The sequence below is a fragment of the Acinonyx jubatus genome, chromosome B1 (assembly GCF_027475565.1).
Source record: "Acinonyx jubatus isolate Ajub_Pintada_27869175 chromosome B1, VMU_Ajub_asm_v1.0, whole genome shotgun sequence".
NCBI classification, from domain to species: domain Eukaryota; kingdom Metazoa; phylum Chordata; class Mammalia; order Carnivora; family Felidae; genus Acinonyx; species Acinonyx jubatus.
In genome coordinates, this window is record NC_069382.1 from 112,329,819 (window position 1) to 112,356,348 (window position 26,530).

Genomic DNA, 26,530 nt, shown 5'->3' on the forward strand with positions numbered 1-26,530 from the left:
TCGGGGCACCTGGATGGCTCAGTCCATTAAATGTCCAATGTTGTCTCAGGTCATAATCTCACAGCTCATGAGTTCAAGCCCCGTATCAGGCTCTCTGCGGTCAGTGCAAAGCCCATTATGGATCCTCTATTTCCCCCTCTGTCTGCCTCTCCCCCTCTCTCTCTGTCTCAAAATAAATAATCATTAAAACATTTTTTAAAAAGAAAAAGAAACAAGTAGGCATGGGAGCCTTTATAAAGAAATGGAGAAGGAGGAGACCTAGAAGGGGAGAAAGGAGAGTGGTGTCACAGTCAGTAAGGCAGGACAGATGTTCAAGAAGGATCAGCAGTGTTAAATGCTGTGGAGGGAACAAGTAATTTGACTCAAGTGAAAACAAGCTTTGTTCTTAGTGGTCATCAGGGAATTTAACTGGAATGGGTTCAGCACATCATTTATATACATCATTAGAAAAGGACAGGAAGGAAATATAACACAATGCCAACAGTACTTATTTCTGGGTGTTGAGATTATGGGTGATTGTTACTTCCTTCTGTTCCTAGAAAAGAGATGAGTGGTCAAGGGAGGAAGAAGAAGGTACAATATTTGAAAAGGAAACATTTAAAAATTATATAAATGAGAGGTGTCTTGGGTGCTCAATTGGTTAAGCATCCAAGTCTTGGTTTCGGCTAAGGTTATGATCTCACAGTTCTTGAGTTTGAGCCCAGCATCAGGCTCCTCACTGACAACATACAGCCTGGTTGGGATTCTCTCTCTCTTCTCTCTCTGCCCCTCTCCCACTCGTGCACATGCTCTCCTCTCTCTCAAAATAAACAAATAAACTTTAAAAAAGTTTAAAAATTATATCAATGAAACAAATTTATTTAATATGTTCAAGCATTTACAGTCATAATGGGAGATACCAACTTTATAGGGAATATAGCATAAAATAACATTACTGGTATTTATTACTGCTTGCTGTTTTGTGAAGGTGCACAGAAAGCATAGTGGGAAACTCTCTGGTTCCCCCAAAAATCCCACAAAGCTAGCTCAGGAACCCATAGCAACATGTCCCCCAAACCTCAGCTATTTATGTCCATAACTTTTGTCAAATCCCTTTGCGACTATCCTATTATTTAATAAACATTGTATTTAAACCAATTCCCCTTTTAAATTTAAATGGATCCATTTAGGGGCCCCTGGGTGGCTCAGTGGGTTAAGCGGTCGACTTTGGCTCAGGTCATGATCTCATGGCTCCTGAGTTCAAGCCCCACACATTGGACTCTGCGCTGACAGCGTGAAGCCTGTTTCGGATTCTCTGTCTCCCTCTTCCTCTCTGCCCCTCCCTAACGTGCATGCACTCACTCGCTCTCTCTCTCTCAAAAATAAATAAACATTTTTTAAAAAATGGATCCATTTATATCATAATAGTAAATGGAAAGTCATTATCACAGTAAATGGAAGGTAACTGAAAAATAAGTATAATGAAAACAGAACCACTGCCAGTAAGTCTAGCAAGATGCTTTCAATAACCCAAGGTTTCTAGCCTGAGGCCTGAACTAGCCCTCTGGTCAAAAGGAAACTCTATAGACACTAGGAGTAGCTAAAGCCTTGCCAGTACTGTTTTAGTTTGGATTTCTCCAGAAGCAAACCCTGTAAAAAGAACTCAGTTGCAAGTAGTTCACTTCAAAAGGTGAAGGAAACATTAGAATACAAATAAGGGAGTTGGGAAATGAGATAGAAAAGGGAAGGAAGCCAATACTTGCTGTGTTATCAAGCCAGCAATCACTCTGGGCAACTGAAAGTTAATCCCTCTGGGGAAACTCTGGGAGCCCGCACAGAACACACCTCAGAATCAGCACACACAAAGCATGAGGGAGCTGGGGTATTTATACACCAACCATTGTTGAAGGCTGATCCTGGGGACCCTAACTCCCCAGCAATCCTGGGCTACTTTGTGGGCATCAAAGAAGACCCCAGAGGAAAGAGAAGACCTCACCCAAAGAATATACTAATGCTACAACTACAAGTCTGGCAGGAGTGCCTTGACTTGATAAAGGTAAAGAGATATGGGTGGGGTCCCACAGATGCTGCTAGATACTAAACTGAGATTGAAAGAGAATAGAAAAGGAAATAGCTTTCTCATTATTTGAGTCAAGGGAAATTATTCTGAGCCTATCAATCACTCAAAAATCTTCCTCCATATAACCAACCAAGGGCTCCAGCACCCCGGGAAATGTTTGGACAGGAGCAGCACAGGAACAATAAAGTCTAGCCCAAGCCAGACCACTGAAAAACAGACCTTTTTAAATATTTTAAAATTTAAATTTACCTTCCTTCCTGTCAGTTCGAAATAGCCTCATCATATCTGCTTGCCCAACAGAGTTGGGTGGCTCAGGCAGTTAAGCGTCCCACTCTTGATCTCAGCTCAGGTCACGATCTCACAATTTGTGAGATGGAGCCCCACGACGGGTTCTGCATTGACTGCAACCTGCTTGGGATTCTCTCTTTCCCTCTCTCTCTCTGCCCCTCCCCCACTTCCATGCACCTGTGTGCGTGAGTGTGCTTTCTCTCTCTCTCAAAAATAAATAAACATTAAAAAAAACCAAAGAACAGCTTTAAGAAAAAAAAGGATTCTTCTCTAGGCAAGTAAGCCATTAGAATGAAATTGACCACAGAGACAAATGAATAAATGGTCATTTTAAAAAAGGAATTTTACCTTATAAAAGAATCATCAAATTCTTCCAAGTAATAGCTTCCCTGAAGCTATTTTAAATAGCTTCATTTAAAATATGGTTTATTGGGGTGCCTGAGTGGCTCAGTTAAGTGTCTGACTCCTGGTGTTGGCTCAGGTCATGATTTCACGGTTGGTGAGTTCAAGCCCTGCATCTGGCTTTGTGCTGATAGCACGGAGTCTGCTTGTGAGTCTCTCTCACCCCTTCTGTTTCTGCTCTTCCCTGCTAAATTTGTTTCTTTCTCTCTCTCAAAATAAATAAACTTTAAAAACAAATAAATAAAAATAATTTTAAAAATAAAATTAAATAAATAAATAAATGATAAAATATGGGTTGTTTTTTTTTTTTACAAAGACCAAACAATTCACCCATCCATAGCTCACAACTATTATAATAGATAAAGTATACAGGTACCATGTGCTACCAAGCTGTGCGTAGATATTTTTTAAGATATTCTTTCATTCAAGAAATATTTATTGGACTTTTTCTACATATAAGAAATTGTTATAGGTGCCTTGAGATATAGCAGTGAAAGAAACACAAAAATCCTTTCCCTTCAGGAAACTACATTCTAGTGGAGAAGATAGCCAATAAATAAATAAATAATAGGTACAGGATGTCAGCTGGCAATAAGTGCTACAAATAACACAGGAAAGGAGGACAGGGACTACCAGTGTCTGTGGTGGGGAGGGGAAGGGGGAGGTTATCATTTTAAGTAGGGTGATCAGAGAAGACCTTACTGACAAGGGATATTTGGAAAGACCCAGAGAAGGTGAGAGAGTAAGCCATGCAAAGATCTAGAGGAAGAATATTAGAGAGGAAATAGCTTGTGTAAAGATCCTGGGGCAGAAACAGCAAGGAAAGTGGCAAGGCTGGTCCAGAGCAAGCAAGGGGAAGAACAGGAGGAGTGAGACCATAAAGTCCAAGGTGGGTGCAGATCATATAGGGTCGTGTAGGCTCTTACGAATGGTAAGCTACTAGAGCACGCTGAGCAGAAGAAAGATCTGAACTGACTGAGGTTTAAGGGGATCACTTTGGCAGCTTTGCAGATAGTAGGCAAGTGTGACAAAGGCAGAAACAAGGGGCTCATTTAGGAAGCTATTGTTAAAATCCAGATGAAAGATGATAGCAGCTTGAACTGGGTTGGTGAGTAGTTGGCTCTGGTTATATTTTACAGGTAAAGGATTTGTAGCTAGATTAGATGCAGGGAGTCAGAGAAAAGAGAAGGGTTAATGATGGCTCTGAGGCTTTTAGCCTGAGTGGCATAAGAGTAGACCTGCCATTTCCTGAGATAGAGGACACTACGGAGGAGTAGACTTGGGAGAAGATCAGAAGCTAGATGTTGAATATGTTATAACTAGCAGCCATCCAAATGGAGAGGTCTGTAAGCAGTTGGATATGCAAGTCTGTGAGTCAGGGGCTCAGTCTACGGGAGAGATTTAATTCTGGGCGTTGTTAGCATCTACATTGTATGTAAGGGCATGAGACTGGATGAGGTCCTCAATGAATAGACAGAAGAGAGGGGCTGAGAGTCTGAGTCAAAGCCCCTCTCTCCACCAACTACAAGTCAGGGACAAGATGGGGAACAAGCAAAAGTGACTGAGGGGTGGCCCAGGAGACCAGGAAAGAACCAGAAGCTGATGACATCCTGGAAGCAAGTGAAGAAAGCGTTTGAAGAGTGATGAACTGTGACAAATACTGACCATGGGTCCAACAAAGAGACTGAAAATTGACCGTCAGATTTAGCAATTTTGGTGGAGAGCTGAGACTAAAATCATGTCTGGAGTGTGTTCAAGAAAGAATGAGAGAAGAGGATTGTATTTATATCTTCTACCTTCTTTGTGTGGTAATATTTGCATTGTTTGGAACCTAAAGAAATATCTGATTTTTTTCCCTGACAAAATAACATATAATTGAATGTTAGTTCTGTTCAATTGATTAACTGATTAATTCAGGCAAAACAAAAAAACAAACAAAAAAAACCACCATAACTCCCCCCCCCAAAATACCCAACACAACAGCTTCTTTTCTCTTTCGCCTAAGATATTTAATGATTGGTTTAATTTATGCTTTACTTTTTACCTGAACAAAATATTGGCTTATAAACTATAATATGTGTAGATCATGAAAATTTTGCATATGTAGTTTCTGTAGTGACTTGTAATACATAAGTCAGTAAGTTTTTCCTTCTCTCTTTTCCTCTGATGAGGCACCAATGATCTGGAAGATAGAAAAAAGGAGATAGTAGAAGAAAAAGCGAAGAAAGCAGTACTTCTGAATTATCTCCAACCTGATGATGGAGTTGGTTCCATTTAAATTCAGTTATCAACATAATGAACACAAAGTCATATTCATTAGTGTTCTCAGTGAGAACATAATTATTGACTCATGTACAATGTGAATTGAGTTACCAAAATAAAAAGAAAAGAGAAGTTGCCCCCTCTTTCCTTTTAAATTAAATTCTGTGTCATGTTGATCTGAATACAATCCTGAGTTTTTAACTGTATAAATTAGTTGTAATGTCTGCAGTATCATTTTTATTTGATTGTAAATTCCTCTTTCATCTTTACCAAGACCAGAAGAAACTATGAGAAAATAGGGTATCACTTACCCTTCCTGCATAACCAAAAGTGAGGGCAGTTTTATTCAAAGGATCATAGTCTTAGGCTAGAAATATAATTATTGTTGTTTTATTTCTTTTTCTTCTCCTTTTTTCCCCCTTCAGTAAAAAGGGAACAGAAAAGAGACAGTACAACTAAAATAGAGTTATTTCCATGAAATATTTCTTCCATAGTGCTGGGAACCCTAAGATAACAGTCTTGTATTCGAATGTGAGAGGCAGAAAATATAATTTACTTGAAGCATTACGTGAAACAGAATAGGTTTTTTTAATCAACCATAGAAAGTGGAATACTCACAGTACCTAATGTACAATGTCCATTTGATTTTCAACATTTTTTTCTTTTAGTAATAAAAAAAAACCAGATACAATGACAATGATTATCATTTGAAAATCATTTTTGCTGTTACTATTGTTAGACTTATGAATATAATTAATTATAAAGCATTGGTTCTTGCCTGGAAAACAAGCAAACAAATAAATACCACCTTGGTTTACAAGCGAAGGGGAGAGACAAAAGGAAATATTTAGTCATTAAGCAAACCTCCTCTCCTGCTCCTTTTTCTCAGATTATAATTTAACTTTGATTACTGCTCTCTGTCCACCTGGCCTTCTCATGGAAATGAATCTTTTTTATTATCTTACTTTTCAGCTTACTTATTATTTCTTACCTACATAGCCACCATGCAAAGGTGTTTCTTACCTAGGTGAGTCTTTCTAGTGACCAATTCACCACCTTGGGCACCAAATCATCTTTCCTATCAGTTCTTAATTCCCTTCAGGAAATTAAGGGGTCTAACTATGAAATTCTCATAGCTCACCAGTGGAAACAGTTTATCAGGTGATTTCACACCCCACATGCTGCAGGGTCCATGAAGAAAGGGGGACAGATGAAAGGTCTCAGGGAGCAACACAGCTGCTTGGGAGTGTTTTGTGGTCCATACTCGGAGTAAATTCGGAGTGTTGTTTTCACATTACTGTTTTTGTTTCCCTCACAGCATGCAATGTCTTTCTGGACTATCAGGATAGCAATCCAAGAAGTTCTGACACTTGGCTAAGAAATCATCTGATCTGAACCATCCTGCAATCCATTCCACAGTCCTCTTTTGGACAGTTCTGACCTGCTTACTGATCAGATTGTTCTGGAAACCCATATTCAAGTTGATTAAATTTTCCCCTTCCTGGAAGTTCAGGTTTATCTTCATGTTAGAGACAGAGAGACAGAGAGACAGAGAAAAGACAAGAACGTCAACTATTTCACAATAAGGGGAAAAAACATCAGACTACATCCCGTCTGTATTTGTTAACACTTCCCCATAAGAGAAATCCAGGAAATACTTTTTTCTTCTTCTTCTTCACATTAAGCACAATTTTGTGTTGCAGCCAGAAGACCCTCCTGTTTGCTGTGTTCAAGTGTGTGTGTATGCAGTGGACTAGATCAGACAGAGCTCAGAGGAATGCTGAGCTCACGAGGCACGCACTGGGGGCATGAACAAATCCACTATATTGCTCTCCTGTGTTTCTACGGCCACCAAAGATCCTCACGTTCCCAAGTCTCTGGGATGCAGCTGTCTCTGGAAATCACCCCATCACTTCCTTCTCAGTTTACCCCCTAAAGCTCCTCCCCCCAAAAATCCCTGTCTGGAGCAACCAAGACCTCTTCTGAGGTTTGTTGGGACCACAGACATCATTTCATCTATTACACTGAAAAACAACTTGCAGTATTTCACTGAACTTACCTGGCTGGTGTTCCAATTCAGCATTTTAATAGCTAACCTGATACTATGAGTTCCATTTCTGCCCTTCCTATATAAAGTACATTATTGGCATATTTTCTGGAAAGGTGTATTTTAATCCAAAGCAGCCAGTAGGAAAAGAACAATCTAACAACACATGACATTTCACCAAAAATGTAGCTTAAAATTTACTTCCAAGTAAGTTCATTCTCAGGACATCTGGGTGGTTCAGTCGGTTGACTGACCTGATTTCAACTCAGGTCATTATCTCACAGTTAGTGAGTTGGGAACACCCATCAAACTCTGTGTTGACAGTGCGGATCCTGCTTGGGATTCTCTCTCTCTCCCTCTCTTTCTGCCCCTTCCGCATGTATGCTCACTCTCTCTCTCAAAATAAATAAACTTTAAAAATAAATATTTTAAAACCCCAAATAACAAAATAAGTTCATTCTCTAGGGGAATGTCCAGAGTAGCTGAAGTGTTCTGTAATTTTATTGGAGTGATTGTTTCACAGGTGTATGTATTTACCAAAAGTTGTAATAAAGATGTTTCTACAAAGTACTTGCAAACTGCATTCAGTACAGTGCTATTTTAGTGCATGGAAGGGATACTCGTTCTGTTAACACATGTAGTGAAATGGTTTTAAAATCCTTGAATTAATTGTACACTTAGAAACTTCGCATTTCACTATTTAAATTTTGCCTTAAAAGTAAAAAAAGCCTTTTTAAAAAATTGCTATAAATGGTCAGAGCCCGTCTGTATTAACTTCTGCATGCTCACAATTTCAGTTTGTCCTGAAATCGTGTCTGCTCTGATGCAGTGGCTCCAACACTGCCACTGATGTCTTCATCCTCTTCTTTTCCTTGGTGATTTATTTCTTTAGATTATGGCTGTTCTTATTGTCGAAATTCCCTAGCATCAGCTCTTTTATTTTTTAAATCTTTTTTTAATGTTTTTTTAAAATTTATTTTTGAGAGAGAGAGAGAGAGAGAGAGAGAGAGAGAGAGAGAGAGAGAGAATGAGTGGGGGAGGGGCAGAGAGAGAGGGAGACACAGGATGCAAAGCGGGCTCCAGGCTCTGAGCTGTCAGCACAGAGCCTGACGTGGGGCTCGAACTCACAGACCGTGAGATCATGACCTGAGCCAAAGTCGGAGGCTCAACCGACTGAGCCACCCAGGAGCCCCTAAATCTTTTTTATCACATTACATTTTAACTCTTTAAAATCTTCTTCATCTTGATTCATTGCATATAAATGTTTTTAAAAGCACAAAGATGAAACTAAACACCACCCAAGTCTCCACTATTCAGAGAAAACTACTGTCAGTATATTAGTGTCTATCCTCCTAGAGATATTGAATAGATATTGACCAAGTGCCCAGTTTGTAGCAGGAGAAGTTCTAGGTACTGGGTATACTGTAGTAAACAAGGCAGTGCCCTTGCCCTCATAGAGCTTATGTGCTAATAAATGCTAATGTGAAGGGGATTTTTTCTTTTTTAATGAGGCAGGATTGTACTTGTTCTTTCACAATCTGCTTTTTCCACTTAACATAATACTAATATCTTTTCTTCAAGCGAATAAAAATATGGCACCATTTTCATATCCGCATAGCCTCCACCGTATGGCTTTTTAGAATGTATTTAACAAATCCCCTAGTTCAAACAACCAGACCTTTCGTCTCTATGAACATCTCAATGACAGTATCTTGAATATATTTTTAGTGATCTTCTTGCTGGCAAAATAATTTCATTTTACTTTCTTTATTGCATCAAGGTTTAAATGTCTGAAATGGGTGAAACAATTTTGCAACTATAAAGCGTCTGCCTAAGCCTAAGACTAATGCCTTATTAAAGTATTTTGGTTGAAAACTCCAGGCAGAAGACAGAGATTTACTACCTGGCCCATGTGTGACCAAAAAGTAGTTTAGAAGTATAGGTGAAAATGAAATCTGGGGTGGGAGCCAGAGCTCTCCATACTACCTATTTCCTGAGAAACCTCTGATCCTAGATGACCTGTAGGGAACTTCGAGTTTAGCAGTTTGGCCAGGGAGGGGAAAGTCATTCAAGAAGAAACGCTACAGGAAATCTTCAACCTACATATTTTCTAAAGCGCACTGGTGAATCCACTATTTAGAATGTGAAAACATACTCAAAGAAATAATTCAACAACATACTTGAACCACAACTATTTACTGAGCCCCTATTACGTGCAAAGCACTATTATAATGCATTTAAAGTGAGGATTATAAACTCAAAGTAGTTCAGACTTATTTCACTCTCCAATAAAGTTGAAAATCTGTATTTGCCATGAAAAATAGTATGTAACAATACATTGTAATAATATTACTTGATATGTAATATTCTTTGACACATCTTTCATCATCTACTGTTTTAAGGGAAGTGTGCGTGTGCGAGGTATTACTGTAGCAAGGGAGCTACCAAGATGAATCAGACACACACTTGTCATTAAAGAGTTGACCAAATACAGCAAAACTGCCTGATACAGTAGCCTCTAGCCATGTGTGCTGCTGAGCCCTCAAAATGTGGTTGGTCTGAACTGAGAGTGCTGTGGGCAAACAATACACCAAATTTCAAAAAGTTAATATGAAATAGAGAACGTAAAATCTTTCATCAGTAAGTGTTTAAAATGATTATGTGTTAAAGTGGGAATATTTTAGGGGCGTCTGTGTGGCTCAGTGGGTTGAGTGTCTGCCTTCGGCTCAGGTCATGATCTCACAGTTCATGAGTTCCAGCCCCGTGTGGGGCTCTGTGCTGACAGCCGGGAGCCTGGGGCCTGCTTCGGATTCTGTGTCTCCCTCTCTCTCCACTCCTCATGCTAGTGTGCTCTCTCTCTCCCTCAAGAATAAATAAACATTAAAAAAAAATTTTTTTTTAATGGCAGTATTTTGGATATTTGAGTTAAATAAAATACATTATTAAAATTAATTTGGGACACCTGGTTGGCTCAGTCATGATTCCAGGGTCACGGGATTGGCTCACGTCAGGCTCCACGCTAAGTGTGGGGCCTGTTTAAGATTCTTCCTCTCTGTCTCTCTCTGTCTCTGTTTCTCTCCCCCCTGCCCCTCCCCTCCTTAAGTGTACACACCATGCACATACATTCTCTCTCTCTCTAAAATGAAAAAAAAAATTTTTTTGGGGGGGGGGGGCGTGCCTGGGTGGCTCAGTCGGTTAACATCCAACTTCAGCTCAGGTCATGATCCCGTGGTTTGTGGGTTCGAGCCCCACATCGGTTTCTGCTGACAGCTCAGAGCCTGGAGCCTGCTTCACATTCTGTGTGTGTCTCTCTCTCTCTCTGCCCCTCCCCTGCTTGCACTCTGTCTCTCTGTCTCTCTTTCTCTCAGAAACAAACATTAAAAAAAAAAAAGGAAGAACAGAAATTTTTTATAAGATAAATAAAATTAAGCAAATTTTAATTTAACTTAATCTTTTTCTTTCCAGCTTTTTAAAATTATATATGGGACTTGCACTATATTTCTGTTGGCAGTGCTAATCTACACAACTATAGCTACCACTTACTCAGCGTTTATACTATATACCAGGTAATTTTAGATCAAATATATATAATCTTCCATAAAGGAAGCATTACAGATAAGAAACTGAGGGTTCAAAAGCTGTATTAACTTAGCATGCAGCACGTTTCTAGTATATTTTCTGTGTACCAAGAGCTGTTGTAGGCAGTGGGAATATCAGAAAACAAATACTCTCATGGAACTTACATTCCGGTGGGACAAGAAGGTAAAAAATAAATATTAAAAAATATTTCAGGAAGTGATAGATGAAGAAAGATGAAGCCTGTAAAAGAATAGATAGTGCCCAGAATTGGGGTGAAGTGGAGGTGAGGAGTAGTCATCTGAGCAGAAACATGAAGAATGAGTCCTGCAAATATCTACCTGGCCAAGAGTCTCTGGGCAGAGTCAACAGCAAATAAAAGACAGTGCACGTGCATGCACGTGCACTTTACACACTGGAGGAACTGCACAGAGAGCCGGGTACTGGAGAGCAGTGAACAAGGAGTAGGAGAGGAAGTCAGGAGTGCGTTGACGGCAACTTGGGAGCTTCCTCCACACACTAGGGACTGTTCAAGGATGACTTTGACTGCTCTCTGATGCATGGACTGTTGTAGGGCATGCATGGAACACAGCAAGAGGGGAGCCGGAAACCAGCTGGAGGCTACTGAAGGAGTGCAAGAGAGATTGTACGAGGTCTGTTTGCCTCAGCCACTGGAGATTTGCTGTTCCTGCAATACAAAGGAAAATAATCTAAAAATTATTCAGAGAATTTGAACAGCAAAGGTCAAATATCTGGATAATTCAAGCTTCAAAATATATTTGGGATTGTGTGCAGTTATCTGAACTGGCAGTCAAAAATCACTGTCTAACTTCATAGCATAGTAATTTATCTCTGTCCCTTGCTTTCTGCCAAGTTAACCTAAGGGAAGTGGGCTTGAGATCTGTAATTGGCAGAGGGGATCAGAGGACCTTTAAAAGTCAAATTCAGATCAGGCAAATTAGCTTTATTTCTGCCAGAGAAAAGTGTTCAGTTGAGCCAGATGACAATTTTGTAGCCTAAACTATTTGCATTGGCTCAGCCTACCTTCTGAATTACTCCAATAATTGTTAATTCTCAGTTTAAGCATAGCTGCACACCCAAGACAGAGTTGAAAAACTAGAAGCTGTGTTCTGGATAAATGTATATATTAGCCTGGATAACTCCACTCAGTGAGTCTGTTTTTATGGACAGAAGTACTTTAAAAAAGAAAGTATCCTCAAGGTCAAATGTTTTTGTTAATTTTGTTAATGTCTATGTATTCTTAGAGAGAGAGAGAGAAAGAGAGAGAGAGAGAGAGAGAGAGAGAGAATGAGCAGGGGAGGGGCAGAGAAAGAGAGGGAGACAGAGAATCAGAAGCAGGCTCCAGGCTCCAAGCGATCAGCACAGAGCCTGATGTGGGGCTTGAACTCATGAACCATGAGATCATGACCTGAACTGAAGTCAAACATTTAACCCGACTGAGCTACCCAGATGCCCCAAGGTCAAATGTGATATAGGCCAAGTCCCTTCTCCTCTGAGAGGTAAATGAAGGTTTTAAGTAGGTACTCCATTTCAAGTGGAAACAAATACACATCAATCACAAGGACCCCTAAAAGTTATATCATGATAAAAAGGAGGCACCATCCTGACCATCCAGGTTGGTTTATTTACTTTGATGGAACTCACTAGAAAATTGTTCAACATGCTGCACTGTGCCTGTGTAGATGTGTTTTCTGGGCATCGGATGTAGTTCCTGTCAGGTGCTTTCCTGGGGCACTAAAATGTATAGATTACACACATCAAAGACAGACTGCAACCACGGTAGCTGAAATTTACACAAATCTGTGCTGTGAGTAACTGGATAAACAATGAGACTAATGACCTTGTTCTTCATTAATCTCCATATGGCTCTGTTGGTACTGCCCTTGCCTTCAGGCAAGAAGGCTGTGGCTTTGGCTTCTCGCCTCAGACCAGGGATTAGACTCTGGCTCAATGCTGACAGAGCCCAGGGCCTTGCTCCTACAGCCCAGGAGGCCTGAAAAGACTACAGAGGCCACCCATCTTAAGAGGTGCATTTACCTCGATTCAAGAAACACCTCATTACCATATCCACTGAGGAAACAGATTTATAAAAATAAGAAAATCCTTTAACCATGCCTCCTCATTCAGAGAGTTTATTTTCTCCAACAGAGGGCCCCAGGTTTTCCTTAAGTATTTTCAGGGCCTCCCCATTGCCCCCCAAAACAAGACAAAATCCTCAGTGCCTTGGTCCATGTTCTTTTTCCAGCCAAAAATAAATTTCAAAATGGCTGCATCCGTTAAGAAGGGTGAAAGGAAGAACATAAGTACCCCCCACCCCCCCAGCCCTGTTGCTATAGAGCTCCTTCAACACCATTTGCAAGATCTGAGTGTTGCTACTAGCAGAAGGCAGCCCAAAGAGATAGAGCATCTCAGGAGGACTGGTACCTGGGCAGCCTTGGGCCGCAGTAGGAGGAGACTAGAACCAGAACACTGGAAACCACCCTACTCCTGCTTTCATCACTCTGTACACAGGTCTCACTGGAAAGCTTATACTGGGAGGTGGAGCCCAGGAAATGATTCCATCGGAGGGGCTATCTTAAGTTAGGGAAGATCACAAATGAAGCACACTCAGCTAAATGCCCTCAGTGCTACACACCCAGCTCTAGCCATAACCTTTATTGCCTTATAAACTTGAGATGCCTCAGTCTGAGCTATGTGATCACATTCTATGCTGAAACATAAATTCTGATGGGATTTACTCAGTCCCAAGAAACATCTCTTACACACCTTTCTAGTCACTCCTCTCTGGGTTCTTAATGTTGTTGTTTTGAGTGTTTTATCTATGCGTGCTACATGTTAACCCTTTCATAGACCATCATACTACTAAGGTCTCAGAGTTATTATGAGCTGTGTCAAATGCCTCCCAAAATAATATTCTATTCCCAGTATCATTTGTCTACATCCTCTTATCTATCCATTAGGAACCCATCACAAGCATGAGGCAGAGGTAAATCACATTCTCTCTCTCCCTGCAATGTTTTTTCTCTCATCACACTTCCAGGGGTAACAAATGCTACGATGATTTTGGTGCCTTTGTAACACAACTTGCAGATATGGAGATGGCCACAGCAGTAGATGAGCAAGTGTGAAACCATCCCCATTTACTCCTGTGGTAGAGACTCCTAGTGCCTTAGAAGTTTTCGTGTTGCAACTTACAGGTCTCCTGAAGAATCATCTTTGCTTCCTACTTTCACATGCATTACCTCACTGAATTCTTACAACAATCTTGTCAAGTAGGCCATTATTACACCCATTCTGCAGAAAGAAAGACCGGAAATGGCTTGCTTGAGGTCAGCACAGCATGGCATGACAGCCGTGGTGCCCACCACGGAACCAGGATTTCCAACCCCGCATTACACTATTTCAAAGCAGTCTCTTCATATTGCGTTGCTTCTAAAACAACAGAATACTGCTCAAGTAGTGTATTCCAAAAGGGGCCTTGTGGTTTTATTAAACTATAAAGACAAACTTTCTAGCTAGTCGCCTGTAGGAAAAGATTTCAGAAGTCTGTCAACAGGATTTCAAACCATAGACCCCAGATAGATAGTGCTCTGATAAAAAAATGTTAGCATTGTTTTTGCAGGATCTAACTTCTGTGGGGAAAAAACTATGTAGTGCATCATATCGTGTGTAGCAAAAGAAGCACCATGCACGATGAACATGTACACAGGTGCTGTCAACGTTCTCTTCCCAATGTGGCCACAGAAGAAAGTGTGAAGCATACTGCCAATAAGACAATATTTATGGCTCAAGAAATTCGGCTTCACATAACAGTAATTATGAACAAGATATTTTCCCTAATAAAAGTTACTGCAAGACAAAAATCTGGAGGAACTAAATGTTTCCCTATGTCCTCTTTATTTTATTCCACGTGCTCAAGAACGGTTGCGGGGAAAGAAAGGGAGAGAAGAGTAAAAAGGAGTGGAGGGAGAAGGGGAGTCATAGCGAGACGGCCTCTGCTGACGGTTGGTTTTGCTTTAGAAACTGGAATGTGTCCAGGCTTGATTTTTATTTTCAATTCACATTTCAGATCCAGCTCCCCAAACTCTTTGATCTTTCTCCCTGTCTCCTTACCCGGAAGAGAACCCTTGGCCTTCTCAGCTGGGAGCTGGGAGCACACGTGGAAAGACTGGCTCGGATCCATATTCTTGCCAAATTTAGTCACACAAAGGGGCCTGCAAGGGAAAAAAGAAAGGATGAAAGCGGCAGCCGCCACGACTTCAAAGGCCGTGCCGCCGAGCCGGGCCTTGCGCAGGCGCCGCCCTCCGCGGATATAAGGCGCGGCTCGCGCGCGCGAGGCGGCCTCTCCGCGCTGGTCTCCCGCGCGCGTCCCCGGCTCGAGCGGGCGGAGGGGACCAGCTGTGGAGGGGAGGGGCCCAAGGGGCGGGCCGCCGCTGCCGGAGGCCGGTCCCCACGCCAAGTTAAGGCGCCTGAGAAAAGTTTTCAGACCGGAGAGAAAAGCATTTACGCCAAGCCCACTAGGCGAGCCGTCCTGTGGCCTCTGCACATTTATCCCAGCACGCACATCCATGCCACTCCGTACTGGGGATTCCCCCTTCCAGACGTACGGCCGGTGCCTCTGCGCCGGAGCCCCGGTCCCTGCGGCGGTTGACAGGGGTTCCCATTGCGGAGCCCCGCCGCGAGGGCGCGTGGCGGGGCTCTTTCTGGCCCATTCTGCTCCTCGTCCCCTCGTTCCTGTCCGCGATCACCCCAGCTTGACTCCTCTCGCTCCGGACGGCCCCGGGATGTGAGCCCTCGCTTCTCGGGTGGCAGAGGGCCGGCTGGTCCCACACAGGAGGATGGGATGTGGCCTCGGCACGACCCGGCCCTCTGCACCGGCGCGCCTCGGCCCCCCCATCCAGCGAGCTGCAGACGCCGAGCTCGGCCCGCACCCGCACGAGCGCGGGAGAAGCCACCGGAGAGCTGGACGCGCGGGCGGCCGCGGGGTGCTCCGTGGGCGGGCCCCACGAGGCTGTGCGGGCGCGAGGCTGCCACCCCGACGTCCCGAATTTGGCCCCGAATTTGGGAACGACTCTTTCACGGTCCCAGGAGTTGTTACCCGGCGGGTAGGGGGCTGGGTTTGTCGGTCTGAGGAGGAGACCAGAAGAGGCGGAAGAACCCCTGGGATGCAAACTGCCATTTACCTCGCGCCCCCCGCCCCCGCCAAGTCCGTTAAACTGAAGGTGCCCACAGCTTTAGTCTTCTGGCGAAGCTAGGATGGGGAATCGAGGGTGCCAGAGTTCCGTCTGTCCCTGGAATCACAGTTTTCGTTTTCTACTTCTTCCCCGTCCTTGCTCTCCCCTCGAGCATCCTCTTCCGTAGGCCCCTGCCACCTCCTTCCTTTGGGATCCCACCAAAGTTGGAGCTGGGAGAGACTCCAGGCCACACAAAGAGGAAGACCCGGAGTCTGGGCGGGGGGGTTAGGACCGAGGGGGCGGAGAGGGCTCTGAAGGGCACCGCGCTTTTTCTCTCCTCCCTGTAATTAAGGACTCACTTGAGTGTCTGTAGCTGAGTCGACTTGGCAGCAAAATCGCCAGGGGGGAGGGGTCTCTGGTGGGAGTGGGGGTCATTCTAGCTCCCCTGTCTGCACCCGTGGGGGCCTGGGCCGCGTTTACCCTGCGGACTGCGAGGCCCGTCTCCGCTCCCCCCTCTCCTCGGTTCTGGCCCCGGGTGGGCGCCTTGTCCCCCACGCGCAGCGCCGGCGACGGCGCCCGGCACCGAGGGAAGTGTTGATATAAAACAAGTCACTGTTCGCTCCCAAACTAAACCCAAACCAACCAAAGCCACCAAGAGGGGAAAAACCAACAGCAATACAGCCAGCCCCTAGCAATTGTTTCACGGTCGGAATTAAATCACATCAAAACGCCCCCTGAAACCCACATCCTGACGGAGTGAACCTGCAACAGCCAACCTCTAGTCGTTCGCTCGAGTTCACACGAACAACCCGCCTCTACATCCGAGGGAAGGGGGCGGCGGGCGGCGGTGTTTCTCCCGCGCCGCACCCACCACATCCCGGACTGTGCACCCAAAGCGGCGGCTTGCATATGTAATAGCAGCCCCCACACGAATTAGAAAAGACCTCCCGGCGACAGAAATGCCTTTGCCTGCAACATCACCAAACCTGTTAGAGGAGAAGGAACTTCTTGCCGGGGTTACTGCACCCCTCCTGAGTTCCCCTGCTTTCCAACCCCCATCCACCCGCCCCAGGAGAGACAGACTTCACGTGGAGATGTCAACCTCCTTCTCAGACAAAGCTTCAAATATACTTGGGTGAATGTTTTCTGGTAAAGCCCCCTTTAAGTACAGCCCGTCTCAAGATTAGCAACAACGCTAGGGACAGTCAACACCCGCACGCCTCGGGGAGGACAAACAGCCACATAAACAGAGCAAAGCGCTCGGTGATTTCGTTAGAAACAATGTTTCCATAGGAGAGGGTTACCGAAAAGTACCAAACACAGCCACCTACCCTCGGCCCTTCAAGTAAACAGTTCCCACAAGTTATTATTCCCCAAATCCCCATCTTCTCGAGCTTCTAATCCCCAGGACACCTGAACGGGATCTCCAAATGACTCCGGGAGTCCAGATAATTAACATGAAGGAGAAAATGGGATTCGAATTAGTTGTAACACTTAAACAGGGAGATGTAGGAGTTGCCACTTAATATCTTTTTGGCTTCCAGAAAATACCCTCTGGCCATTCTGTGTGCTGCCCCCCCCCCCGCCCCGCCCCTCCTCAACATTTTGATGCAAAGGAACCTCTACTCTGGCTACTTTAGTGAAACTTGCATTTCCCAGTTCTTTTCCTATCAGCCAAATTGGCACATTTGTGGGAGAACTTTTGACTTTGCTTTCCCATATTTCTTTTAGAACAGAAGGTATTAATGTCATAGCTACATGTTTACAGCCCTAGTACTTTGCACTCACATTGGTACATAACTTCAAGTTCACTACTGCCACCAATTTAAAAAATGGGTTTCTTGCCAATCTTTTCAGTGTTATCTTACAGACACATTTTAACAGCATAATATTCTTTTTGTTTTTCTTCTCTAAGGCTTTGCATTGTCAGCATTTAAAGTGTATTTAATGCTTTACTCTTCCTGGCTCCCATCACCAGCCCCTTAATTTTGCCCCAATCCCTGCGGATAGAATATGTGTGACAACTGACAGTGCTGTATGTGACCAACTGAACCCTCTAAATGATAGTTTTAAAAAATTGCTTCCTAGTAAATTCCCATCCCTAGGAAGTAGTTAGCAGTAGGCAAAGTTTTAAGTGCTCATTTTGAGCACTGTTAAGGTCTTTACTTATATGATGTCCAGCAGCTTGCAATTTTCCCCCCCGGGGAAAAGAGGGATCCTTGCATGGCTGTTTCCTATAAAATAGAGCTAACGTCTGATTCTGTAGTGTTTTCCTTATTTTCAATTTAAGGTAGATGGAGACACATCTCTCCCTGCTTCTTGTTTACTGTTCTGAGGTTTTACAGATGGCTAGTGTATTGGGTATAATAATTTTGCCTGGATTTTTAACTGAGGGGGTTTGAGAGCCAAGGAACAAAATGTAACATGTTTTCAAACTTCAGCTTCACTTATACTGTAACTTTCACAAAGCATCTCCTTAAAAGTTCTGTCCTTGTACAAAATGCATCAAAGAGATGGTGGAGGTTGGGGAATTTTTGAGGTCGGATTCGGATTTGCATCTTCAAGGGTCTCTTTGAGTGCGCAGTCCGAGGTGCCAGAGACTGCCCGGTCCTCCCTCCCTCTACTGGCATCGCACTCCTGGGTCCTTTTGCCTTCTCTCTCCCTCCTTGGGTTGTTTTTTCATTCTCTATTTGGTTCCCATACACTGTGGTGTGTATCTCCCAAATTCCACGAGAAACCTAGCACAACTTTCTCTGTACATCCCATGGTGAGGATGTACTGAAAGAGATCTTGTTTTAAAAGGCGGTAATTAAGATCCAGTCTTCAGTTTTTTTCTTCTGTGTCCTATTTTTCTCGGTAAGCCTGGAGATTTAATTTTTGCTAGCATGCGTTCTCTTGTCCTTTGACATTATATTTTCGGAAACCCACAACTCTCTTCCTTGTCCTTCTTGTTTCCGTTCTCTTAGTTGAGCAATGTCTGTTATATTTTCCCCTTTTCCTTCTCTCTGTCCCCAATTCCCGCCTCATCCGCCCTGTCAGAGCATCTATCAATGTGGTGTCGATCACAGCTGCGGCGGCTTCTCTTTCATCTTCCGTAGCCCTGCCAAAGGGAGGGAGGGAGAGAGAGGGAGGCGGGAAAGAGGGTGGGGGGGAGAGACTTGCAGAGGAAGGTCGGGGTTGGGGGGTGTGGGACGAGAGAGGGGATACTTAGATGTTGAAGTTAAACCTTCCCAGCAAAATTTCTTGTCAATTTCACGCGGGCAAAGGGTGCTTCTTCGTGGGTTACAGGAAGCGCTGGGTCCTTCCTTCTCTCAGCAAGTTGCCTGATTTTTTTCCTCTAGGCGCGCGCACGCGCGCGCACACACACACACACACACGCACACACACACACACACACACAGCACTAGGACTCGTCCTACAGGCTCTGGGAAAAGAAAAAAAAGTCCTCAATCACCACCTCCTTCTCGCCGTTCTCCCCCCCCCCCCCAGCGGGCGGCCGAGGAGAGCTGGAGGCGGGGGAGGGGAGGGGGAGGAGAAGCGACGCAAGTGGGTAGCTTTTCAGCGCCAGCCAGGCGCGGGAGGAGGAGAAGCAGTGGGGAGGCGCAGCCGCTCACCTGCGGGGCAGGGTGCGGAGGAGGGACCCGGGTTGAGCACTCTCGGTCCGAGGAGCCTGGACGCACCCGGAGCCTCGAACGCGGCCAAGCTCAGGGCACCTCCCCCCCCCCCCCCCACCTTCGGCCAGGCGAACCCGAAGGTGCAGCTCTTTGCTTTGACAGAGCGGCCCGGCGGAGGCGTGGAGAGCGGCGAGCGAGAGCGCCAGACTGAGAAACTCGAGCCGGGAACAAAGAGGGGTCGGGCTGTGTGTGTGTGTGTGTCGGCTCGAGCTCCACGCAGAAGCACATGGGTCCGAGGCCCTTGCTGTGACTCCCCGAGACCCCGCCGTACCCTCCGCTGCCGACTCCCAGCGCTCGCCCGCACAAACTTTATTCTTGGCAAACTTCTTCTCTTTCTCTTCCCTCCTCCTCCCCCTCCACCACCTCCTCCTCCTCCCCCTCCACCTCCTCCTCCTCCAGCAGATTAAATGCGCCTGGAGAAGGAAAACCGAAGCGAAAGGGAAGGAAATAAGAAGCTCTAAAACGGACATCTCCAACCCGGGTGGCTCTTTAATTTTTTTTATCCTCCAGGAAGTGGACTTTTCGTTATCTTCTGATTCTCCTTGTACCTTCTCTGCTGAGGCAAACGGAGTCTTTTTGCCCAGCTTGCCTCCTTTCTCGGAAAACAAACTCCCAAATTGGCAACCGGGGAAGCTAGGGTGGAGAGGTTTGCGTAGAGACGCGCCGACGGACCCTCCTCTGCACTTGGGAGAGTCGTGCTTCCACCGGAACCGGCGTCCTCCGCGCGCAGACCCTGGAGACGCTGGGGGCGTGGGGTGGCCCCCGGGTCAGCCTAGCCTAGCACGCGCCACGCAGCGCAGACGCCCCCAGAGGCGCCGGCTGTAGCGGCCTTAAGCAGCCCCGTGCCCTTCGGCCTCGAGGGCGGGCGCAGGCGCCGGTCTCAGCGGAGCGGGAAGGCGCGGGCGGCCGCCGGGGCTCGGGCACCGCCGCAGCTGCTCCGGCCGCGGGCCGCCGGCCCCATTTCCGCCCGCTCTTCGCCCTCACGCATCCTTCCAGATCTCCTTTTTCTCCTTCCTCTTTCGTTGATCCCCTGTCTTTCCTGCTGTCGCCTCGGGTGCTCCTCCAGCGGAGCGGAGATTACCGAGTGGTCGGGATGCCCCAACTCTCCGGGGCCGGCGGCGGCGGCGGCGGGGGAGACCCGGAACTCTGCGCCACCGACGAGATGATCCCCTTCAAGGATGAGGGCGATCCTCAGAAGGAGAAAATCTTCGCCGAGATCAGTCACCCCGAAGAGGAAGGCGACTTAGCCGACATCAAGTCCTCCTTGGTTAATGAGTCTGAAATCATCCCGGCCAGCAACGGACACGAGGTGAGCGGGCCGCTGCCCTAAGGTCCGAGAGGCGTGGCGGGTCCCGGGGAAAATTAGAGGAGGGACGGAGATTCTGGGAGCGTCGACTGATGGGTCCCAAGTAGGTCCTCCGTTTGCTGGGGTGGGGGCTTGGGGGGGGTTGGATGGGCCTCCCGGCCAACATTCTTCGTGTGTGGGGGTGTGGGTGTCGGTGGGAGGTGGAGAAGTGCAGTGAAGGTTACTCCAAGTGGGTCAGTTCTGAGGTTCGATGACTGATTTGTTGGTCTGTGGGCAGCAGAAGCCGCCCTTAACCCCTAACGTCTTGCGTGCGGACTTTTTAGTGGGGTTGCGAGGGTGCGATGCATTAAAGCGAGGATGTCTGAACAACGCTGAGAAGTTCTTCCGTAGGACGGAAAATAAAGTGCACCCGCTCTCTCTCTCGGTAGACGTCTGCAAAAGTGCGTTAAACCACCAAAGGCTTAGGTAGAGACGAGCAGAGCCGCTGTCAGAAAGGAAGGGGAGGCGGGCGTGGGCCGAGGACAGGCGGGGCGGTCCCAACCGCCGCGAAACGGGGCTCGCGCGGAGCCGGCCGGCCCAGGGGGCGCGCGCCTGGGTTTCTGCGGCTGCCGGAGTCCCAGCGCCCAGGCCGGCTGCAGGGAGCCGTGGGCGCACCGAACCGAGCCACCACAGGGCGGGAAGCCTCCCAGTGCCGCCGCCAACACTGCTTTTCTCCAACCCCGGTCACTTAAAGTAAAAAAGCGCTTATATTTGGGGTAGTTTGGGGCCTGGATCAGGCCTTAAATCTATGCAGAAAAAAAGGAGAAAGTCGAGATGTGGCGGAAGCCAGGGCACCCACACAGGGAAGGGTGAAAAGCGCTTTATCTGATCTCCTGGCCCGCTGCGGGCGATAGCGCAGGTAACCCAAGTAGAGTAAATACAGACACGTGCGTGCCGGCAAGAGAAAGCCGCAAGCGGGACCGCGCGGAAGGGCGATTTCAGGCGGCGGGGAGTTTCAGAAGGCGGGGGGGGGGTGGTGGGCGGATGGACCCTGATACCCGACACTCCACTGGCCACCCTCTTTTAACAACTGGGAAACGCTTTGGAGGAAATCCGGTAGAAAAGTCCTAACACTCAAATGATTTCACCAACGCTTTTTCCCTCCAAAGAAACTTAGAGGGTATACCCTTTTCCCTTAAATGGCATCCTTCTGCCCCCAAAAAGAAAGCGTGTGGTTTTGGGGGCGGGGACATTTTTGGTTTTAAACAACACGATTAAGAACACTTCACAGTTACCTTCTGTATCCCAATGGCAGGGGTGAGTATGCATTTGGAAGGCTGGGGGCCTGGGTTCTTAGGAGCACACAAAGGTGTTCGTTATCCTCGAATCTTTCATTCCAACATGGCAATTTGAGGGGGGGGGGTCAGGAAGGGAGCTAGGGTACACCCAACCCCACTTAAAAGGTTTGTGACTATGTATTGGGGGTAGAAGATTACCGGGAGGACATATGGCCAAGGAACCAAGTAACGTCCAAAAAACACTTAGAGGCCAAGCTTGTATTTGTAGAACAGCCTCTTTTTTCTTCTCATTTTGCTTGTCCTTCCTTATTCCACGAATAAATTTGCCACCCGCTTCACATACTGCGTTTCTGCTCTGGAAAGAAGGGCTCTGCAGCTTGAAGCATAGAACCCAGGGATTAGGGCTCTGTTAATCTTTGCTGTGGTGGTAAGTGGGCACGGGGTAGACCAGGGAAGATGGTGAAGGGGTAATACCACTGATTTGCACGTGGTTGAGGCTGGGTGGATGGTGGTTACCAGAATTGATATTAGCTGGGCTACCTTTTAGATGTTTATAACCCAACTCTCAAATTTTCCTCCCTTTAACCACAGAAATAGCTCACTTTTTTTCTTGTCGGCTTGCACTCAGCCTGCCATGGTAGGTTATAAGGAGTGGGGGGCTCCTGCTGGGACTTGCTTGGGACAAGTTGCCTTAAGACCTCCATCTGTGAGTGCATAGTTTCTATTTAAAATGTACTTTTAGTTGTAAAATGATATTTCAGCCCGATTTTAATCAGTCCTGATTGAAGTGAACTGTGGTTAAGGAAGCTATCAAAAGGATGAACCCCATTAAGCCCCAACTCCTATCATATCAGGTGTCCAAGTAGCGTTGATGCATTGTAGCAATCAGAGCACCGTGTGGGTCTTTCCCAGATTTAGTATATTATTGTTTTTATCATTCTTTATACTTTCTAGTCCTGGGTAGATAATAGTCACCGAAAAATTTGTGTTGAAAAGAAAAAGCAAAAGATTTCCCCGTTCTCAACCCTAGCCTATCCTTCTTAGATTGGTAAAATGGGTACATTGACTTGCACCCAGTCCTCGTCCTTTGAATGACCAGTGGACACACACTTACTACAAACTCTAAGTTGATTTTCTCTTTTGGGGGCATGGGGGTTCTTGCTGTTAGGTGGCCAGACAAGCACAAACCTCTCAGGAGTCCTACCACGACAAGGCCAGAGAACACCCTGATGACGGTAAGACACTAATTCTGCTTCTCCCAAATTTATAACCTCACGTGCAATTTGTGAATATAGGTGTATCGGATGTGATGTGACTGTGCTATTTTAATAAAATAACACTATTTTAACAAAATGGGAAAGAAAATCCAGTGAACTTACTGCCTATGTCTAATGTATATTTACATAATTTTAAAACTGTCTTGAATGAGTTAGGGGCCTTTGGATTTTAGCTGGCTTCCAGACTATGTGGAAGAGGAAATGTCTATAATAAGTTTTCCTCTTTTCCTTATTTTAGCCAAAGTTCTAATTGGCTTATTTTTTTCTGCATTGTTATAGAGTGACAGTCTACACCAATTTATTTTCCAACAAGAAATAGTTTCAAATGGATTTTCCTTTGTAAAATTGCTATTTCTTATTACAGTGAGAGGACAGGCAGTGAATGCACGGACTGCATATGGCCCAGTAAATCGAATCTAACTTGTAAAAATATAAAACTTTATTCTTAAAATTAGGAACTTTGCATATGGAACATGTTAGACTTTCTCCCCATTTCTAATTCTTGCTCAAAAATTTAAAAATTGCATATATTTTTTAGATTTAAGGAGAGCTCCCTGTGACTTTAAAATAATCTGTAGGGTTTTCATTTCGAATAGTCTGCATTTCTGTTCTCCAGTTTACTTACAGTCGGCCTGACCAGAATGAAGTGTTCATGCATACAATATGTCAGCCAGGAGGAGAAGGGAAAAGAACTGTAATATCAGACTTTCTTCTGAGCTACAAAGTAGTTGCACAGATTAAAGAGAAGAAATGTACATAGTAAACACACACAGATTTCTTTGGCAGAATGGTGTAGTACGTAAAATTAAGTCTCCTGGAGTTAATCCTTTATAAATTTGATTAGTTGTCCATGTACTAGACACAACTCTTTCTCTTGATAAAATCTAGAAATTTTCTAGAAATCTACAATCACGGGTAGAGTTTTTGAGTTTGCCGATAAGGTGGAGCATAACTTCAGGTGTGTAAGTGTGTGTGTGTGTGTGTGTGTGTGTGTGTGTGTGTGTGTGTGTGTAGCCAGATGGCCTTATATGTTTATAATATAGCTTTAGATTTGTGTGTGTTTTTCCCTGTGCCTGTATTTCTTGGTCCAGTTTGTTAGTTTTAGAGCAAATTAAGTAAGATGAATAACACTTATTTTTGTAAAAACACCCATCAGTAGTGGAAGTAAATTGAACCACATGTTTTTAGAACATCTGTTTTGCTGCTAAGTCATTTAAGAGAATAAATACTGTCAATCTAAAATAGAGCATAATAATCCAGTTACAGTATTTTGTAAACAAGTCTTTTGTATAAGGTCTGATTTGTCATAGAACTATTAGATTTTCAGATGAAAATACAGTGATATAAAAAGGAAATCAATGCATCATTGATTGTTATTTGAATTCTCTCAGGAAAGCATCCAGATGGAGGCCTCTACAACAAGGGACCCTCCTACTCAAGTTATTCTGGGTACATAATGATGCCAAATATGAATAATGACCCATACATGTCAAATGGATCTCTTTCTCCACCCATCCCAAGAACAGTGAGTAACATGCTGATGTTGCAAATTATTTTCAGAAGTGGAAGTTAATTTGTATGGTAGCAAAATGTTTGTTTTTTAAAACACTTTAGAAATACTCTCATTATATGTGACTGGTCATTACTAAATAAGACCTGCTGTGAAGAATGGCTGCCTTGAAAGAGTACTTACTACCTTTGATGTCTTGCTTTTGGAATTTTAGCTTTTGGCTTACTGGTTAAGATTGATAAATAACAGAGCTCCAGTTATCATGAAATCAAGTAAAGCTAAGTCAACAAATTCATGATTTTATGAGTATTGTGCTTTTTATGCTGATGACAGGAGAAAATTGATTTAATTTTTCAATTAACTAAGTACTGTATAGTTTTCACTGCCCATAAACCATCTAGAATCAGAACTACTTTTGCTCATTTGTAGTTGAACATTTAGAATGTTACTTCAGCTTTTAAAACAGTGTTTCGTTTTATTGTATTACCCTATGTTTTTTAACAAATCAGTTGGGGGTCAGGTGGGGATGAGAAAATTGTTCTTTATATCTCATGGCTCACTTAACTTTTCAAGTTCTAAAAAATGCAGTGGCATTATAACTACATTATGCAAATGTTTAACTCTGTGAAGAATTTCAGATACATTATTTGATGCTATTTTTCTTTGTTGGGAAGCGAAAACCTTTATACAGTAGGAAAACACCTAAAGGGTAACTTGTATAGTATGTGAATGTGAAGTGTACTGGTGACTGGAGTTCTCCCACAGAATAGTCCCTTCTGTGGTAGTGATGGATTTTCACTGATCCATCAGTGTATTTACCCTATTTCAGACTTATTCTCCCTCTGCCACGTAAGCCCCAGTGAAGAACATGTATGTGTGGGTCTTGGGGATTAGGGGTTTAGTCTGTTCCTCCAGGGAGAGAAATCCAGAATCGTGAAAATGGAACCTATGGTCTTGCCTTATTAGTCCAATGCTTCCACTAAGTAGGGGGAAAAAAATCACAGACATCTGGGGAAAGTACTGGTATTAATACCTCTGGGATCTAGAAGATTCAGCAAAGGAGCAGAGAGAAGAATCAATTGTGAACAAATAAGAGTATTTGTGATTATTTGTAGTCTTTGTTAGAACGAGAGGTATATGAGATATGTGTGGGCACTGTGATTTAGAAGTTAATGTAATTATTTTTCCATAAATTTCCAAAAGATATTTGAACTTTCAAGTAGGGAATAAGATATTTCTAATTTTCATATAGCAGCTATAATGGTGATCTTGGCAAACTTGTGACGGTTGTTATATGAAATAGAGTTTTCACATTTTATTTTAAAAGGCTTTTCAAATATTTGATGAGATGTCTGTGTGATACATACGAATCTCCTGACTAAAAAGTATATTAACTAATTAAGCAAATACAGTTTAATATTTAGAGACCACCCCAAGTATAAATGCTTCTGAGTTTTAAAATTTGTAGGTGACTTTATATTTGTTGAACTAAATATGCAGACATTTCAGATAGTTCTTTTATCGTTGGGCTGTTTTGTTGGGGTTTTTTTGGATGGTAAGGAGGAGAATATGTTTTAGATAAGGGATAATTGAAGATTTCTGTTGAAAGTCTTTTTAGAACAACAAATAATCTTTCTGACAAATCTAAATTATAGTC

At 44.4% G+C, this 26,530-nt stretch overlaps 2 protein-coding genes across 9 annotated transcripts in view; one reads left to right on the forward strand and one right to left on the reverse strand.

Annotated features, from left to right (window-relative positions):
* The window catches only part of LOC128314277 (uncharacterized), a 43,729-nt gene extending 27,024 nt beyond the window's left edge, over positions 1-16,705 (reverse strand). Inside the window, exons 1-3 of the mRNA XM_053216168.1 lie at positions 16,583-16,705; positions 15,220-15,728; positions 14,769-14,869 (exon numbers count right to left, since the gene is read on the reverse strand). Of these exons, the coding sequence (XP_053072143.1) occupies positions 14,769-14,869; positions 15,220-15,728; positions 16,583-16,705 (733 nt within the window). The remainder of the gene's footprint in view (positions 1-14,768; positions 14,870-15,219; positions 15,729-16,582) is intronic.
* Positions 16,706-20,585: 3,880 nt separating this feature from the next.
* LEF1 (lymphoid enhancer binding factor 1) overlaps positions 20,586-26,530 on the forward strand; it is a 122,246-nt gene continuing 116,301 nt past the window's right edge. For 6 of the 8 annotated variants that reach the window (XR_008296210.1, XM_053217076.1, XM_015081864.3 and 3 more), the window contains exons 1-3: positions 20,586-20,812; positions 23,255-23,321; positions 24,755-24,888. Coding sequence is in view for 7 of the 8 variants with exons in the window: in XM_053217076.1 (XP_053073051.1) it covers positions 20,597-20,812; positions 23,255-23,321; positions 24,755-24,888 (417 nt within the window). In the remaining variant the exon portion in view is untranslated. Of the gene's footprint in view, positions 20,813-21,831; positions 22,106-23,254; positions 23,322-24,754; positions 24,889-26,530 lie in introns of those variants that run through there. The other 2 variants (XM_027062028.2, XM_027062025.2) reach the window with 1 other exon arrangement.